This window comes from Medicago truncatula, chromosome 7, assembly GCF_003473485.1.
Source record: "Medicago truncatula cultivar Jemalong A17 chromosome 7, MtrunA17r5.0-ANR, whole genome shotgun sequence".
Lineage (NCBI taxonomy): Eukaryota > Viridiplantae > Streptophyta > Magnoliopsida > Fabales > Fabaceae > Medicago > Medicago truncatula.
The window spans coordinates 26,718,418-26,738,262 of NC_053048.1; the positions used below are offsets into that span (position 1 = coordinate 26,718,418).

Sequence of the window (19,845 nt, forward strand, 5' to 3'; positions counted from 1 at the left end):
TGTCTCAACAAAACTGAAAATAAACAGTTTTTAAACAATCCCTTTATCACTAATTTAATCTCTAAACTATTAAAATCAACTAAAAGTCCTTAAGTTATACTCTCATATATTAATTTGGTCCTTGATTGAGTCAACTAAGGAACCCAATTGATGGATGAAAATATAGTTTAAAAACTTTTAGTTGATACTAAAAGTTTAAGGACCAAACGATAGTCTAGAGATTAAATTGAATGTTTATCTTCAACCGTCAATGTTGTGCTTTGTGGTATTCTTTTGTCTGTTTGTGAAGTTGATTGAATCTGTAGTAAGAAGAGAATATACTATTTGACTTATTTCCTTTTTTTTTTTTATTTGGTCAAACTATAAGTTTTAGTTTATGCTGGTATTGAATATTGAAAGTGCTTGCATTCTGAAACCATGGCCTGCTAACTTAACCCCTTAATTGGAGTGAATATGTATATTTTTAGCTATGATGTTGATTGCTAAATGCCTTCTGCTATTGACCTTTGAACAAATGTAATCTCAAAACAAATAGGAATGCAGAAATTACTTTCTGCTACTGTGCAACTTTTGATCATATGCGAATAATCTCCCTTATGGATTTCAGCTACCGTGAAAATCTGTTTTCTGTTTTATTCATTTTGTGTTGCTATTTGGTACATGTTAGTGTTGGTATAGACACCATCACATCATCTCAATTTATCAAAGACCCTGAAACTCTAATCTCCAAAGATGGTAACTTCACCTTTGGATTCTTTAGCCCTAAAAATTCTACAAACCGCTACGTTGGAATTTGGTGGAAGTCTCAATCTACAATCATATGGGTTGCAAACAGAAACAAACCACTGAATGATTCTAATGGGATTGTCACAATATCTGAACATGGAAATCTCGTGGTATTAAATGGACAGAAACAAGTCATTTGGTCATCGTATGTTTCCAACATAGTATCCAATACCACCTCCCAAATGTCTGACTCTGGTAACCTTGTGCTTCTGGAGAGCACAACTGGAAACAACTTATGGCAGAGTTTTCAGCAGCCTTCAGATACATTCCTTCCAGGCATGAAACTTTCAGTCAACAAAAGAACTGGTAAGAGTATAAAACTCACATCATGGAAAAGCCCTTCTGACCCCTCTGTTGGCAACTTCTCTTGTAATAGCGTTCAACGCCAAAATATATTTGAAGTGTTTATTTGGAATGAAACTCGGCCATGTTGGCGCAGTGGTCCTTGGAATGGTGGGGTCTTCACAGGAATACAAATAATGAAACTTTCATATCGTAATACTTTTCAAGGTGGAGATGACGGAGAAGGAAATATTGTTATATTTTATACAATACCAAATGACAAGGAACTGATGATCTATCACCTGAATTCAGAAGGAATATTGGAAGAAATATGGTGGGATGATCAGAAGAAAGAAATGATGGTGGCATGGAAAAGCCAATACTCAGAGTGTGATGTTTATGGTCTATGTGGGGCATTTACAAGCTGTAATTCATTGAGCACGCCAATTTGCAGCTGTTTGAAAGGGTTTGATCCGGTGAACATACAGGAATGGAATAGAAACAACTGGACTGGCGGGTGTGTTAGGCGGAAACCATTGCAGTGTAAAAGGATCGGCAATAAAACCACAGGTAGAAAGGAAGACGGGTTTTTGAAACTACAGATGGTTAAAGTTCCAGATTTTGCTGAAGGTTTAGAAGGGACACCTGACAGATGCAGAATCTTATGTTTGGAGAATTGCTCTTGTGTTGCGTATTCTCATGATGATGGGATTGGCTGTATGTCTTGGACCGGCAATCTACTTGACATACAACAATTCCAAAGTGGAGGACTTGACCTATATGTTCGCGTATCCTATTTAGAACTTGGTATTCTCTTGTTTGTAAAAGCATTTGAAACATATATAGGTCATTAACTTGACTCTGCTTTAGGAGTTAAGAACTGAATTGAATTTCTCATATTTTAAATTTTTCATATGCACAGATAAATGGAGAAACAAGACAATCTTCATCGCAATTACAGTGATAATTGCAACTCTTATTATTGTCATTTGTGCATATATCACGTGGAGAAGGACATCAAACCGCCCAGGTAATGTACACACTTCATGTAGTCTACTTTAGTCATAAAATTCACTTTCTATTGATAAGCTCAAGTTATGCTTTTAACTGCAGCTAATTCTAATGACAACATAATTGGAGAAATGTCCCAAGATAAACTACAAGAGCTATTAAAATTTGATTTTGAAAAAGTTGCAACTGCCACAAACAACTTTGACCTGTCTAACAAACTTGGACAGGGTGGTTTTGGTCCCGTATATAAGGTACCTTAAATGCAACAAAGTTATAATACTTTAAAACCATTGTGTATAATTGTTGTCACATAATATTTTCTTCTAGGGGAAACTGCAAGATGGTCGAGAAATAGCAATTAAAAGGCTTTCTAGAGCATCTGGACAAGGGTTGGAGGAATTCATGAACGAAGTAGTGGTAATTTGTAAGCTTCAACACCGCAACCTTGTAAGACTTATTGGCTGTTGTGTTGAAGGTGATGAAAAGATGTTGATGTATGAATACATGCCAAACAAAAGTTTGGATTCATTCATCTTTGGTTAGTCTTTTGAAGCCCCCTTTAACATTTTCGCATATAAAATTCCATACTTTCATGTTCCTCTTTAATTTAGTTTTTCTGGAAGCATGCCAATTGAGTAATTTTGATGACTTCACTTTATATGTTTATAATAAGTTCTAAATAATATAATGCTACCCTTATATTCTAGATCCATCAAAAAACAAACTCCTAGATCGGAGGACACGGTATAGCATTATAGAAGGAATTGCTCGAGGGTTGTTATATCTTCACAGAGATTCTAGGCTAAGAATTATTCATAGAGGTTTGAAGGCAAGTAATGTCCTGTTAGATGAGAAGTTGAATCCAAAAATATCAGACTTTGGTATGGCTAGAATCTTTGGAGGAGGTGAAGATCAGGCCAATACCAGAAGGATTGTCGGAACTTAGTAAGATTGCCTTTCTTATCCAATATATTAGTACTAATAAATGTCAAGTGTTATTTTGCACATTGAATAATTTTTTACATTTTAATGGGTTACATGTCTCCTGAATATGCAATGCAAGGATTATTTTCAGAGAAATCAGATGTTTTTAGCTTTGGTGTATTGCTACTAGAGATTGTTATCGGAAGAAGAAACTCAAGTTTTTATGACGATGTGCATAATCTGAGCCTTTTAGGATATGTAAGCCTCAACATACCATTTTTAGCTCAATTTTGGCCTCTTTTTCTTCTTTTGTTGACACATTATTCAAATGTCTGATTATTTCTTTCCTTTTTTATTTTATCTCATTTAGGTATGGACACAATGGAGTGAAGACAATATTTTGTCTCTAATAGATCAAGAAATATATGATCATAGTCATCATAATTATATTTCAAGGTGCATACATATAGGACTATTGTGTGCACAAGAACGTGCCGGAGATAGGCCCACTATGGCTTCAGTAATTTCTATGCTTAACAGTGAAAGTTCATTACTTCCTCCTCCTAGTAAACCTGCATTCATTCTGTGGGAGAGTATGTTAAATTCAAAGTTTCCTGAAGAATGTCAAAATGGTTGTTCCATCAATAATGTCAGTATCACAGACATCAGTGGCAGATAGCACACAAACGGGTCTAAGAAATGTTTGAGCGGTTATGGATATGTGGCCAATGCTAGAAATTATATAATATGCAAAATGTTTGTTCCACCAATAGTTCAATTTTGAGAGGTTTCTGCATACTTTTTTGGTTGTGGATAGTTGCATGTTGGAGAACAAAATTTTGCAGGGAGCTTCTTTTCCATCCTCTTATGCTCTTAGTCACTCTTTGAAAATGTACCATAATAATTCATAGGGAAGTTGTTGGTCTATATGGCAAGCGAGAGTATGCGCTAGAGGGGGTCAATAGCGTTTTTCAAAATTATCGAGAGTTTTGCAAAAGCGTATTTAAAAAAGTGTTTTGACTAATTGGATACGTGCACGGTACCGATAACAAAAGTTAAGACAATGATAATATGTTAAGATTTGCTATTGAATTGAGAAGTTCAATTGCTAAATATTAATACAATCAACTATCAATAATTCACAACCCAATTTACAAAGCTAGACAATTCTTAAACCAAACCTAAAAGCAATAAAACAAGCTATCACTAATGAACACAAGGTATATGAACTAATGAATTGAACTTTGATTGAATTCAATTGTGATCAAATTGACTTAGAAAAGAATCTTAATTCAATGTACTAAGATTAGGTTTACAATTAAAATTATGATCACACTCAAATCAATTGGCAACAATTATTCGTCGATATACCTATTGTACTGTTACTTTCAGTAGCACTGTATCCGCCTGTCTGCTCTTTTTATTGCGCTAATGCGTATAAATTATAAACATTAGTTTGTATGAAGTATTTATTTTGAAGAAAGTTTGCATGAAGATATGATTTTGATTAAAATTATAGGTATAAATATTTTGCACTTTCAAATGGTAACATACTCATAATTTTCAATCACACTAACAATATATCAAATATATACGGGAAAATTTAGGCCTACCGTCCATGATTGGTCGAGACAGACAATAACATTTGTGTTCATCAATGACCGTGTTTGACAAAAATCAATTCTTAGAGTAGCAAATGTCTTTCTAAAGCAGGCAGCGAGGTCATGATCAAATCAGTTTTGCTCGTCCTATGTCACGGGTATCTTTTTTCTCCCTACTACACTTATTAATACCATTAGGAATATATCAAATTCTTTCCATTGGGGTTATGATGGGTAATTGTGGTATTCACCGGATGTCTTGGGAAAACTATCTGTCCATAATAGTCACGGGGGTAAAGAGTTCAAGGATCTCACTGCTTTTAATTTGTCCATGTTTTTTTTTTAGCAGATTAATTTGTCCATGTTGAATAAACAAGGATGAAAGTTTCGAACTGATCATACTTCTCTGATTTCCTGTTTGTTCCGAGCTCGGTACTTCCCACTTGGGTGAAGGTGAGAAACACACAGGGGGTTGAATTGGGTTAGTTTATTTTTTATTTTTCCTGAAATTTTTTTATAAGTTAAAAACTGATTAGAGGATGCAAAAGATTAACACGAGAAGAAAATATAGTTTGTTTAATTATGAAAGTGTAAAATATCTATACCTACAATTTTAATCAAAATCAAAATAATTTTAATCAGAATTTTACAAAAACTACAATTCATAATTTATACACGTTAGAGAAATAAAAAAAGCAGACATCTTTTTTAGCATAAATATATTTTCAGTTCCCGTAAATATTAAAGCTTTTTGTTTATTTTTTTTAAAAAATTTCTTCATCTTATACTCCGAAAATGATGTTCCGTCAACTTTTCAAAATTTTTAATGAATTTTTGTAGAAATGTTTAGAATATTATATATATATATATATTTTAAATTAAATATAAAATTTTAAAGTTTTTTTTTTTTTGACATAATGAAATTTTAAAGTTAATTAATTAAATTCATAAAAATTATGGAGAAAGGTCAGAAAAAAAGTGTCTACGTCACTTCTCTCTTCCACTGCTTTAACATTGACTAGATAGAGCGCTCAATTAACACAATGATACTTACTTGTATAAGCTTTGTTGAAGAAATTACGAGATGAACTTTTTTATAAATTCTTCCTAACAGTCTCACAAGTGCTTATCCTAGTAGATAAGGGCCTGTTTGGATAAACATTGTAGTTATAGCACAATAAGTGCTTATGTATAAGCATGCATAAGCTAAATTTTTATAGCAAAAGATAAAATATAATTAAATTGTTTTTGTAATTGCTATAAGTTGTTTTACTAAGCTATATAGGAAATTTATGAAAATAAGTCGAAAAAAGCTGTTGTCAAGTTCTCCCAAAAAGTCTCACAAAACTTATGCAAGTATATAAGCTCAAATAAGCCAATTGAAACAGTCCCTTGTTATACCGTTGTAATTGTGTTTATCAATCGAAAGATGCTTCAAGGATGGTTGAAAATGCTGTCAAGGAAGGACAGAGAAATGAATTGTAAGGCTCATTGAAGAAGAGTAGGGAAATTTTCACAAGGTAAAACTGTCTATAGCATAATGTTTAAATTCATAAGCATTATTTCGTCATTTTAATTTTTTACAGGAGAGTATCTGTTTCCATGAGATAATGTACTGAAGAGACGGTTGATTCTAACATGGAGAAATTTTACACGTAACGATTATCCCCAAACTTTCGGCTTAAGGTATGTTGCAGTAACAATTTTTGTGGTTTGTGTTGTTACATTGCCTGTGAAGTTAATTGAATCTGTAATTGCAAAGGAATATATATCATTGATTATTTATGATTTTTATAAACATTTTCAAACCATAGTTTATGAGGTTATTTAAAGTAATCTAATCTCAGTCATAATATTTTTTTGCAACTGATGATTGAATTCTTAATATAGTGTCATTGGTTCAATATAACACATGTGAGAATCATTCACTCAAATCTCATTGTTGATATCTCGTTTATCATATGTTCAGTTCTGCAGCGCGTACACCAAAATCACGGTGAAAAACATGTTGGAATATTTTATTATTTATTATATTCCAATATCATTATGTGGGCAAATATCGTAACAATAATTATATTAGCTATTTATCAATTGTGGGCCTTAGTTGATTAGTGATCAAATTAAGTAATAAGGCTATTAGATTTCTAATTGGATAATTAATTAAATATTTAATTAGTTGATATGGACTTAATGAGTGGATGTCCGGATGGCCCATTAATGGAATAATGGGAAACCCTAATGGTCATCCAATATAAAAGAGGCTATGGTCCCCAATATACCGTACACGGCAATACTCTCTCTTCTCCCCATCTGAAGAGAACTTGAGGCATAAAGGTACCGGTTGAGGAAGAACCAAATCAGCCGCCGCTAACTCTATTGTGTGTTTCAGATCATCTCATCTCTTTGGTTATTGTTGTTGATGAGAGGGCTGCCTTGAAAGCTTTATCCAGGTATTCCTAATACCCTAATTCTTAATATCCTTGATAAATCAAACATGTCGTAGATCCGATCATAATCATGTTCAATGTTTTGTTTGCTTCCGCTATTGATGTATGATTGTTGAACATGTTTTATGAAATTTGTTTATATTAAGACCTAAATTTCCAACAAGTGGTATCAGAGCCACCTTCATGTTTGATTTATTGAGATTTTGTGTTAATTATATTGTTCGATTTTATTTTGGTATGGCTTATATATGTTATCGATGATTATTGCTTTATTTTCTTTATCGATGACTTCATGTAGCCTATTTGTAAATCGGTGTAAATCTATGCCTGTTAGCTATTGCTTTGTTATTGAATGTTTAACTTCAATTTTTGTTTGTTGAGGCGTGACACATATCTGCAATTGATGGCTTTTCACCTTTTCCTATTTGTAAATCGGTGTCAATTTTATTTTGGCCGTAATGCCTTCGTCGATGCCTATTTGTTTTTATTTTTTATTTTATTTTTTATTGAATGATGCTTTATATTATATACATGAATTTGTGCATCGATAGGCATATTGAATTTTTTACTAATTTTCATTGTGCATACATATATTTGCTCACTTGTATATCAGTGTTGCTTGTCCGTCAATTTCAAAATAGTGTTCCTTTAAAATTGTTTGGGCATGATAGTTTGTTTGGTTTACAAGATCCATCATATTGATTTTCAATTTGGTGAGATATAATCACTTTTGGTTTACTGCGTATAATTGCATATGAATATAACAATCTCTTGGATTATTGTGTCATGAATAAATTTTTCCGGTCTTGATACATATTGATTTTAATTTATTTTTATCATTTTTTTTGTTATGTCAATATTTGCGTTTAATTCAGTTCCGGTATTAGCTTTATTCAATTTTAATTGGGTAAGCATTGTGGCTCCTTCAGCATCAGCCATCTTTGTATTGAGAAAATTGATATGCAGTGATTGCTTAGTTTGACCAAATTGAATTGTTATGAAGATTTAATTCATATATAAATCTTAATTTTTTGGTGGTTTGAATTTTAATTGAAAAAGGGCTCATAAGCATATTTTGTTTGGTTTGGTTTGACCTTTGTACATTGAGTATTTGGTTTACATAAAGTTTTCAAAAGCAGGATATGTATTTTTTTTTTGACAAGACACATATTATGCACTTAACACTTTATTTTGAAAAATTAACAAATAAATTTGTTATATATATATTTGGTTATTTATAGACTTGTGGAAGATTTCTCGTCTTTTACTTATGGATCTCAAAATATTGTTGTATAGTATGGTAGTACAAAAGATAATGATTGAATTCTCTAATTCGGAAAAATATTAATTCTAGTTATGTTTGTTTATTTATAAACATATAAAGTTTTTTTCCTTATTTAGGAAATAATTGAATCTAGAGTTATTCATTATTTTATTTAAAGAATCATTTGGTACGTGAATCAATTGTGGCATGAATGAATATTTTGATGTATATAAGATTCAATTTTCTTTTAATTTGAAATTGAATATTTGGTTATAGCATGATTATCATATTAGAGTTTATTGTTATTAAGTTTTCTACAATAATATTTTGTCTTATCATGCATTTTGAATATATTTCATGCTATGTTTGTTGTTGCTTTTATGCTATATATGTAAATGTATTCTCATACACACATTGGTGTGATTTGTGACTTTTCATCTTCTTTCAAATTCATGAATTTGTCTTCACACTTAAGGGTTGTCGAGTGACCTTATGGTTACTTAGCAACATAATGGACTAATTCAGCATACATTATGTCAGTAGTGCTTTGTAAATTTAAGATCATTCCCATTTAATTTGCTGTGAAATGTCTAGTAATTGCGGTTGTTTTGGTTGAAGCAACATGTTGCCAAAGTAACCTCTGTTGCGTAGATTTGATTCAACTGAACTTGCAAAAGACGTAGTATGAAATTATCCATGTGAGTTGTCGTCGGTCCCAAGGAAGGCACAACTTGACCGGATAATTACATACATATGATAGTAAATGTATGGTGATTATAAAGTAATTATCCATGTGAATAATAGGATACCTGAATGTGACTATTATTTGACAGGACTTATCACCTTATTTAATATATATTAAGATTATCTAGTAACTGCAGTTGAGTCGGTTGAAACAATAATGTTGCCCAAGTAACCTCTGTTGCGTAGATTCCATTCAACTGAAGTTACAAAAGATGTAGTGTGTAATTATTTATGCGAGTTGTCGTCGGCCCCAAGGAAGGCACAACTTGGCCGGATAGTTACATATATGTGATGGTAAATATGTGGTGATTATAACGTAATAATCCATGTGGATAATAGGATGCCCAAAGGTGACTATTATTTGACAGGACTTATCACCAATGTTTGATCATTACATTGAGAGTACCGCTTGCAGTTAATTCTTAGCAATCCAAAGATTGTGTTTTAATGGTGTGCTTGGTATCTTGTTAAGGTCTTTTATTTACAAATAAAGAAGCACGTTTCTTTAATATTTTACTGACATGTATGTTGATGTTGTGTTAGTGTAAACTTATTTAATTATTTAAGAGTTTACATTCACATATATTACGATAAACATATGACAATTATAAGAATTTATTCTTTGTCAAAGTAAATTGTCATTGTTTGATCATTGTTGTAAACTACCACTATCAATTGATATTAATGTTTGAAGACTTGATATTGATGGTGCACTAGGTATTTTGGTGAGTACTTTTGTTTCTCTTATTCTCTTTAAACTAATATAGTTTATATATCTGTTAATTTGAGTTAAATTTTAACTCTTAAAAGTTCTTTTAGGAATTAAAGAATAATATTAATATTGTTCTTGGATCTAGACCTTAGATAAGGGTGGTGAAACTCACATTCTCTCACAAATTCAGCACCTAATGTGAGAATCAAGTTTGACAAGTGAATATACACCAAATCTCTTAGGTCACGTAAGATCATAAAGCCAAAATATCATACGTATTAGAGGTGTTATTTTAAATGACAAAAAATTTGTCATATTTTCTTTGCTTAAACTAAGGTGTTTTTTTTAAAAGCAATATAGAGAAAGACAAGCTCTCATTGGAGAGTGGGTATTTCGTTAAGGTTATTAGGCAAAGAAAATGTTAGGAGCACATTATGTAAACATTTAATCTTGCTAAGACGCTAAAAATTCGACTATCATATGACTTGTTCGAAAATTCAGTAATTTCGACTATCATATGACTTGTTCGAGAATTCAGTATTTTGTATTATCTTTGCACAATTAAGTTTATAACTGTTACAGTTAGAAATGATCGTTTAAATGATCAATTCATAAAGTGTGCAAATAAGGAAAGGCTGAAGCAAGAGAAAATAAAATAGTGCTCATTCGGAAAATACCTCAAAAGATAAGGGCAAATAAAGAAAGGTAGTCTTGACTGACTTATGTCAAATGATGTTGAAAGATATATCAATTTAGAATGGACAAAGTCGATAAAGATTGCTTTATTCATTTTTTGAACCAATTTTAGATTGTCGTTACTAGCTTTTTTGTATTTAAAAGACAATTTGGTGAATCATCGTTTGAATTTTATTTATTTATTTATTTATTTTTCTTTGAATAAGTCAAGATATTTTGAGTTCTATTTTCAATTGATGATTCAATGTGTCTTTTAAGTTCAATTATTAGAGTCAATTCAATTATGACTTGTGACATTCTATATTGTTTAAGGTTTTGAATACTATAAGTTTTTCGTCCCACAAATTAAGAAATTTTTTTTTGAGACATAAATTGTTAAGCTTTCTTGAGGATATTGAGTTTGGGGGAGAGATATGGTTTTAGAACAAAATTGAATGAGGAAGAATTAGTTCTAAACTAATTCATATAGTTACTATTATTATAGTATATTTGGATCCTCGTGAGGACATTATTGTTCTTTCTCTCAATCAAGTTAATAAATTAATTCATATAGATCAAACTCAACACCCTTAAGAAATATAGCTTCTAGTGTCATTAAGAATTGACTGAAAAGAGAAGTTCTCTTTAGTTTAGTTGAAAGACTCTATTAGGACAGTCATGATACTAGTTTGCTGATTATAATTTTGGAGCTGCATAAGATGGATTATAATATAGTGTTTCTTAATGGTGACATTAACGATACAATATGGTGCATCTGAATCAAACTTTGGATCAATTGATACAAAGTAGATGGTTTAAAAAGGCATGAAATCCACTTATAAGTTAAGAAATTTGTTTTTTTTAATGTTACCACAAATTCTCATGAAGCAATTGTCTCATTTAGTTTTGAGATAATATTATGGAGAATTGTGGATTTAGTAAGCTCAGTGGGAGAAAATTTATATTTCAAGTTTAATGTGTAAATTATATTTTATTTAGTCAACGATGATATATGTTTGTCATGTGAAACCAATAAATCTCTAATAAAAGTTAGTGATGAAAGATCTTGGGGACGCCTCTTTTGTATTAGGCATTTCAATACTTAGAGATTCTTCTCAAGGTATTATTCGGATATCACAAAAGAGTTATATCAATAAAGTTGAAAATAAAATGACATAATTTTTTGGATGATCTCAATCATCGAGAGAGACTTTTCAGTCTCAAATATTGCCCATTAGGAAATTTATGTATTCAGAAATTTAAGTATTTTCCTACACTTTGCCTATAGGATTTTTATGTATGATTTTATTATACACATTTGAAAATAATGTATATAATAAGATTGTTTGACAGATACTTGAGCAATTCAAAGTTTGAATTGTTGAAAAGGCAACCATAAGGATTATTAAAGAGAACAAGAGAGTTATTACTCACATTAGAAATCTGACAATTTGGAGATCATTAGTGTGTCAGACTCTTGCTTTTGGATGTTTGTATATAATACACATCCAACTCAGGAAATTACTGTAAGTATTTATGTCACTTGGTTGTATATTGTTAAAGGTATTGAAAGACCACTAAAGTTATATAGTGACATAATTCAGTTGTATATTTATTTGATAACAAAGTTTACAAGGTTCATTACTTTTTGTTGTTAAATGATATAACACAAAGAGACAAACTTTATGCTAGCTATACCACTAATCAAAGACATGACACGTAAGGTCTTTCATGTGGTTGTTGTCATTAAGGATGTCTTGGATTAGTGGGAGTCTCTTATTTTATGTTCTATACTTTTGTTTTGATATTGATACAGACTTTATGTTATTATTTTCTGCAGAAATAAAATTCATGAGGTTATTATTGCTATAACCATTTCTGTATCATTTGTGCAAATTTTAAATTTGCAAAACTTCAGTTTGATCTCATTAAAGACTTTAGTTGGATCAGTTGGAAATAGGCATGATTCGGAGATCACATTACATGAAATTTCCATGCCACTCATCCATATCAATCTATGTCATCAAGTGCATTGATATGGTGGTCATCGGGGTTCCGTCACGTTATACGTCAGTGACGACAGCCGCGGTGGTCCCATTATTAATGTATGAGGTGGACCAGATTGTAAAGTTGAAATCTAAAGATAAGTAGCATTCAGTTGCGCGCCTAAAGAATTCTGATATAATTATTAAGATATGTAGCCCAAGTGGGAGATTGTTGGAATATTTTATTATTTATTATATTCCAATATCATTATGTGGGCAAATATCGTAACAATAATTATATTAGCTATTTATCAATTGTGGGCCTTAGTTGATTAGTGATCAAATTAAGTAATAAGGCTATTAGATTTCTAATTGGATAATTAATTAAATATTTAATTAGTTGATATGGACTTAATGAGTGGATGTCCGGATGGCCCATTAATGGAATAATGGGAAACCCTAATGGTCATCCAATATAAAAGAGGCTATGGTCCCCAATATACCGTACACGGCAATACTCTCTCTTCTCCCCATCTGAAGAGAACTTGAGGCATAAAGGTACCGGTTGAGGAAGAACCAAATCAGCCGCCGCTAACTCTATTGTGTGTTTCAGATCATCTCATCTCTTTGGTTATTGTTGTTGATGAGAGGGCTGCCTTGAAAGCTTTATCCAGGTATTCCTAATACCCTAATTCTTAATATCCTTGATAAATCAAACATGTCGTAGATCCGATCATAATCATGTTCAATGTTTTGTTTGCTTCCGCTATTGATGTATGATTGTTGAACATGTTTTATGAAATTTGTTTATATTAAGACCTAAATTTCCAACAAAACAAACTAATGTGGAAGCTTAGTTATAGAGCTTCAGTAAAATCGCGTTAGAAGCGGTCTAGGACGCGAGATTGAAGACTCGAGCGTGAATCCAAACACATGGTTAGTCAGTTTTGGAAAAAGTTTATGTTGAAAACTATGTTATTCTTGTAAATTATGTGATCCAGCAGTTCTGTTTTTAGTTTTTTTGTGAAAAATTAGACATATGGTTAGTCTATGTGTTTTACAAATCGGCATATGCGTTCCTAAAACTGTAATGCGTTAGTCAAAATGGTCCCTCTGTTACCTTCTGTTGTTAGAGGTTATGTCGTGACTCTTTGAATGGACATGTGACCTTTAACAGGGATCACACATCAATAGAAACTTATGTGGCACATTAAATTCATCCATTTCACGCCAATTGTGAGTTTAAATCCTCAGGATTCAAAAACATAAAATAATATTTACCACATAAATTTTATGTACAGTTTAGTCTCTCTTGATGTAGAATTGATTTTGGATCCACGTGGAAGGCACATGTTTATTTAATGTGTCACATCATAATCTATAACCGCAGAAGATAATGGATAGACTGTTTTGTCTCACAAGTTACAATTTAAGAGATGTATTATCCAAATTCATGGACTATTTTTGAGTTTTGAGAGATACTCACAATTTCGAGGATCAATTTACCTATTAATTTTTACTTTTATTGTTTATAAAGTTGTTGATTGTTTTATGATTAAACTGATTAACCATTTTATATTTAACTAGATGAGGTTGATTTTGATGTAAAAAATAAATGATTCAAAGTTATTTTTTGAAAGAATTAGACAACTGGTATTATTTTAACTGTTATGTGAGGGACTTGCCTGAGGAAAATATGAACACATGAATGGTTCTCATAGATGTGAGAGGATACAAGTTGACTTAATGTAATAAAAAAGATAAGGAAGGGAGAAAAAGTTAAATGTGATAAACTTATTAATTTTGTAACTAGTCAGTACTAAATAAAATTGACTATTTCTTAATTTTTTTTATTTTTTTTTACTATTAGACTGAGATCAAAGGGCCAACATGAACTACTTTGCACAGATAATCCAAAATATCATAGATGGTAGATCTCCTTCTTACATTACATGTTTGTATTGCATCATATCTAATGGTAAAGTACACCTTAGTAAGCCTACACCATACACACTAAATCCTTTTCCACCCCTTGTTGTCACATTGCCCAACACCGAAAATCTTAAACTATTGTGTGTCTTCCACTTGGGTGTCATTGACCTATGGTGTCATAGATCTTTGGTATTTGTTCATATATCTCTTAATCAATCATTCTTTTTTATCGAAAATACTCTAAAGACAAATCGTTCAAAATCGCTACGATAGTTGGTTTCAGCTCTGAAGAAAATTGAATTTGACATGTTTCGTAATTAATTGAATTAAAAGTTTTTGATTCTAAAATTAAACTTAAATTCAACTCACACACTTAATCAGTTAATCTTCATGATACTTTTAGCTAGAATCAATTTTATTCAATCAATTCATTCAAAATCATATTTTGTCACCGGAGAACCAAACGCACGATATCATCTTGGAAGACAATGTATCAACGAAACTGAAGATTGTGTTGCATTTCTTCTAAATTGCATTTCATTTACATTTACTTATTATCATACCATTGTAATTTTGTATATTAACTTAGAGATGCTACCAAGGATGGTTGAAGATGCTTTCAAGGCTGAATATTTAGCTTTTGTGAAAGGAAGTTTCTAAGGTTGGTTGAAGAAGCGGGAAATTTTAACAAGATAAAACGACCACTTTTTTGTTTTTTAAATTCATGGCCTTTGATTTATAATATATAAGGAGCATAGGACTGAGATTGATCAACATTATTTGATCATTTAATTCTTTCTTACAAGAGAGTATTCGTTCTCATGTGATAAAATACTCGAGACAATTGATTCTTAGATGGAGAATTTCCATATAATGTTTTTCCTCAAATTTGTAGTTTATGGTATGTTACAGTGTCAATGTTGTGCTTTGTCATGGTACTCTTTGTCTGTTTGTGCAGTTAATTGAATCTGTAATAAGAAGGGAATATACTGTTTGATTACCTATGATTTTTTATTTTTATTTGGTCAAACTATAAGTTCTACTTTATGATGGTATTGAAACTCTAATCTCCAAAGACGGTAACTTCACTTTTGGATTCTTTAGCCCTAAAAATTCTACAAACCGCTACGTTGGAATTTGGTGGAAGTCTCAATCTACAATCATATGGGTGGCAAACAGAAACCAACCACTGAATGACTCTAATGGGATTGTCACGATATCTGAAGATGGAAATCTTGTGGTATTAAATGGACAGAAACGAGTCATTTGGTCATCAAATGTTTCCAACATAGCAACAAATACAAGTTCTTGCTTTTCGGGTTTCGGTAACCTTGTGCTTCTGGAGAACACAACCGGAAAAAACTTATGGCAGAGTATTCTGCAGCCTTCAGATACATTCCTTCCAGGAATGAAAATTTCAAACAACAAAAGAACCGGTAAGAATGAAAAACTCACATCATGGAAAAGCCCTTCTGACCCCTCTGTTGGCAACTTCTCTGCTAGTACTGTTGAACGCCTAAGTATACTTGAAGTGTTTATTTGGAATGGAACTCGGCCATTTTGGCGCAGTGGTCCTTGGAATGGCAGGGTCTTTACAGGGATACAAAAAATGGAATTTGTATATACTAATACTTTTCAAGGTGGAGATGATGGAGAAGGAAATAATGTTATATTTTATACGCAACCAAATGACACGGAAATAAGGATCTATCACCTGAATTCAAAAGGAATATTTGAAAAAATGTGGTGGGATGATCAGAATAAAGAAATGAAAGTGAGATGGAAAAGCCAAAACGCAGAATGTGATGTTTATGGTCTATGTGGAGATTTTACAAGCTGTAATTCATTGAGCTCACCAGTTTGCAGTTGTTTGAAAGGATTTGAACCCAGAAATACTCGTGAATGGAGTAGAAACAACTGGACTGGCGGGTGTGTTAGGCAGAGACCTTTGCTGTGTAAAAGGGTCACCAATAAAACCACAAGTAGAAAGGAAGATGGGTTTCTGAAACTACAGATGGTTAAAGTTCCAGATTTTGCTGAAGGTTTAGCAGTTACACCTGACACATGCAGAATCTTATGTTTAGAGAATTGCTCTTGTGTTGCGTATTCTCATCATGATGTGATTGGCTGTATGTCTTGGACCGGCAATCTACTTGACATAGAACAATTCGAAATTGGAGGACTTGACCTATATGTTCGCGTATCCTATTTAGAACTTGGTATTCTCCTGTTTGTAAAAGCATTTTAAACATATATAGGTCATTAACTTGACTCTGCCTTAGGAGTTGAGAAATAAGAACTGAATTGAATTTCTCATATTTTAAATTTTTCATATACACAGATAGGAGAAATAAGACAATCTTCATCGCAAGTACAGGGATAATTGCAACTCTTATTATTATCATTTGCGCATATACCACATGGAGAAGGATATCAAACCACTCAGGTAACTTACTATTTTCATATATTCAACTTTAGTCATAAAATTTACCTTCTATTGATGAGGAACTAAGCTCAAGTTATGCATTTCACTGCAGCTAATTCTAGTGACAACATAATTGGAGAAATGTCGCAAGATAAACTACAAGAGCTATTAAAATTTGATTTTGAAAAAGTTGCAACTGCCACAAACAACTTTGACCTGTCAAACAAACTTGGACAGGGTGGTTTTGGTCCCGTATACAAGGTGCCTTAAATGCTAAATAGTTATGATATTTTAAAACCATTGTGTATAGTTGTTATCACATAATAATAATTTCTTCTAGGGGAAACTGCAAGATGGTCGAGACATAGCAGTTAAAAGGCTTTCTAGAGCATCTGGACAAGGGTTGGAGGAATTCATGAACGAAGTATTGGTGATTTGTAAGCTTCAACATCGCAACCTTGTAAGGCTTATTGGCTGTTGTGTTGAAGGTGATGAAAAGATGTTGATGTATGAATACATGCCAAACAAAAGTTTGGATGCATTTATCTTTGGTTAGTTTTTTAGTCCCCTTTAGCATTTTCATATATTAAATTCCCTGTCCTCGTGAGCTTAGCTCAGTTGGTATGGACAATGCATAATAATATGCAAGGTCCGGGGTTTGAACCCCGGACACCACCAAAAAAATATATTAAATTCCATACTTTCGTGCTTCTCTTTATTTTAGTTTTCCTGGAAGCATGCTAATAGAGTAATTTTGATGGCTTCCCTGTATATTTTGTTAATCTATTCTAAATAATATAATGCTACCCTTATTTTTTAGATCCATCAAAAAACAAACTCCTGGATTGGAGGACACGGTGTAACATCATAGAAGGAATTGCTCGAGGGTTGCTATATCTTCACAGAGATTCTAGGCTAAGAATTATTCATAGAGATTTGAAGGCAAGTAATGTCCTGTTAGATGAGGAGTTGAATCCAAAAATATCAGACTTTGGTCTGGCTAGAATATTTGGAGGAGGTGAAGATCAGGCCAATACTAGAAGGATTGTCGGAACTTAGTAAGAAGATTGCCTTTCTTATCCAATATATTAGTAGTAATAATTGTCAAGTATTATTTTGCAACTTGATTAACTTTTTACATTTTAATGTAGTGGCTACATGTCTCCTGAATATGCAATGCAAGGATTATTTTCAGAGAAATCAGATGTTTTTAGCTTTGGTGTATTGCTACTAGAGATTGTTATCGGAAGAAGAAACTCAAGTTTTTATGATGATGAGCATAATCTTAGCCTTTTAGGATATGTAAGCCTCAACATACCATTTTTAGCTCAATTTTGGCATGTTTTTCTTTTGTTGACACATTATTCAAATGTCTGATTATTTCTTTCCATTTTTCTTTTATCTCATTTAGGTATGGACACAATGGAGTGAAGACAATATTTTGTCTCTAATAGATCAAGAAATATATGATCATAGTCATCATAATTATATTTCAAGGTGCATACATATAGGACTATTGTGTGCACAAGAACTTGCCAAAGATAGGCCCACTATGGCTGCAGTAATTTCTATGCTTAACAGTGAAACTTCATTACTTCCTCCTCCTAGTAAACCTGCATTCATCCTGAGGGAGAATATGTTAAATTCAAAGTTAGCTGAAGAATGTCAAAATGGTTGTTCCGTCAATAATGTCAGTATTACAGACATCAGTGGCAGATAGCACACAAAGTGGTCATCATAATCTGGTTCAGCATTTGACGTCTAAAGTTTCCTCCAAAAATAAAAAAATTAGTCTAGCCAATATAAAGGGAATAATATTTTTAGCACAACACCTCGACTCTCGACAGATTCTTTGGGTCAGCCCTTGACACCAGTAGCGGCTGACCTTCAGGCTAGTGGTTCGATATCTATCCTTACTCATCTTCGTAGCAACACCCTTAGCTCAGGCGCCTCCAATGCAACATTGATGCCACTTTTTCAGGTCAGTTGAACTGTGCATGTAGTGGCATGTGCTTACGCGACGGAGACTGTGCTTTTGTTTTGGCTAGACCTATGTGCTTTACTCGTTTGTGTTCTGTGGACGTCAGTGAAGCATTGAGATTATTCCATGCTTTAGAATGACTTAGTGATATGGAGTTTGATTGCGTGGAGTTCGTGCTCGACTCCAAAATAACTACGTATGGTTTGGCAATATTATCTTACTTTGCTTCAAGGAATATTTTTGCTTCTCACTTCACAAACTCTCGGGTGGAGTTAAATAGGAGATAAGCGAATACGGTTGCTCACGCCCTTGCAGCACATTATCTGCTACTCCCACGACTTATTTTGAAATACCCTCGTGTTTTGATACTCTTACTATTTATGAAATGGTATAAGCATATTTCTTCAAAAAACCATATAACATTCTTATAGGAATTTATTATAGTTGCAATGTTGTTGTTGTCGTTGTAAAATATAAGTATAATTTATATGAAAGTGCAAAATATCTATACCTATAATTTTAATCAAAATCAAAAACAATTTTAATCAAAATTCCATAAAAAATATTATTTGTAATTTATACGCATTAACGAAATAAAAAGAGCAGACATACTAGCATAGAGTGTGTCCGTCCGAACGCTGACTTTATATATTTTTAGGATTAAATACATTTTTCGTCTGTATAAATATTCAAACTTTTTGTTTTAATTTTTATTAAAAATTTCTTATTCTTTTAGTCCTACAAAATTTATTCGTCAACTCTTCAAATTTTTCAATGAATTTTTGCATATATATATTCTTAATGAGTGAATAGGCTATTTTGTCTTCAAATTTGTTCGCATTGATCATTTTTATCCTCAAATTTTTTGAAATAGACAATACGTCCTTGAATGAGCCATCTTCTCATCCTAAAAATAAATTTTTTACTTTAGCGATTCTCTTTTAAATAGATTTATTTCCTAGTGATTATGTTTTAATTCAATAAGATCGTTTCTTTACATTTTAAGAAGTTTCATTTTGATCAATAAGATATCTATTCAATAAATCAATTTCTGATATTAACCTAAGCTTATTATT

General features: G+C 32.1%; 2 protein-coding genes across 3 annotated transcripts; both read left to right on the plus strand.

Annotated features, from left to right (window-relative positions):
• The first annotated feature begins 224 nt into the window (after nt 1-224).
• Nucleotides 225-4,027, plus strand: LOC25498350 (G-type lectin S-receptor-like serine/threonine-protein kinase At1g11330). 2 transcript variants are annotated; one of them, XR_003006656.2, is made up of 7 exons: nt 225-1,875; nt 1,991-2,098; nt 2,182-2,330; nt 2,407-2,617; nt 2,787-3,024; nt 3,143-3,261; nt 3,374-4,027. XR_003006656.2 is itself a non-coding variant. In XM_024769754.2 (7 exons), the coding sequence occupies exons 1-7, from the start codon at nt 579-581 to the stop codon at nt 3,680-3,682; spliced, it is 2,463 nt and encodes an 820-aa protein (XP_024625522.1). In that variant the 5' UTR covers nt 234-578; the 3' UTR covers nt 3,683-4,027. The 2 variants fall into 2 exon arrangements, 1 of the variants encoding a protein (XP_024625522.1); XM_024769754.2 differs by having other exon boundaries at nt 234-1,875; nt 2,787-3,021; nt 3,108-3,261.
• An 11,191-nt stretch (nt 4,028-15,218) lies between these two features.
• Nucleotides 15,219-19,219, plus strand: LOC25498352 (G-type lectin S-receptor-like serine/threonine-protein kinase At1g11330). The gene is made up of 8 exons (XM_024770907.1): nt 15,219-15,264; nt 15,401-16,582; nt 16,705-16,809; nt 16,901-17,049; nt 17,129-17,339; nt 17,609-17,846; nt 17,940-18,090; nt 18,200-19,219. The coding sequence occupies exons 1-8, from the start codon at nt 15,219-15,221 to the stop codon at nt 18,506-18,508; spliced, it is 2,391 nt and encodes a 796-aa protein (XP_024626675.1). The 3' UTR covers nt 18,509-19,219.
• Nucleotides 19,220-19,845: the final 626 nt, after the last annotated feature.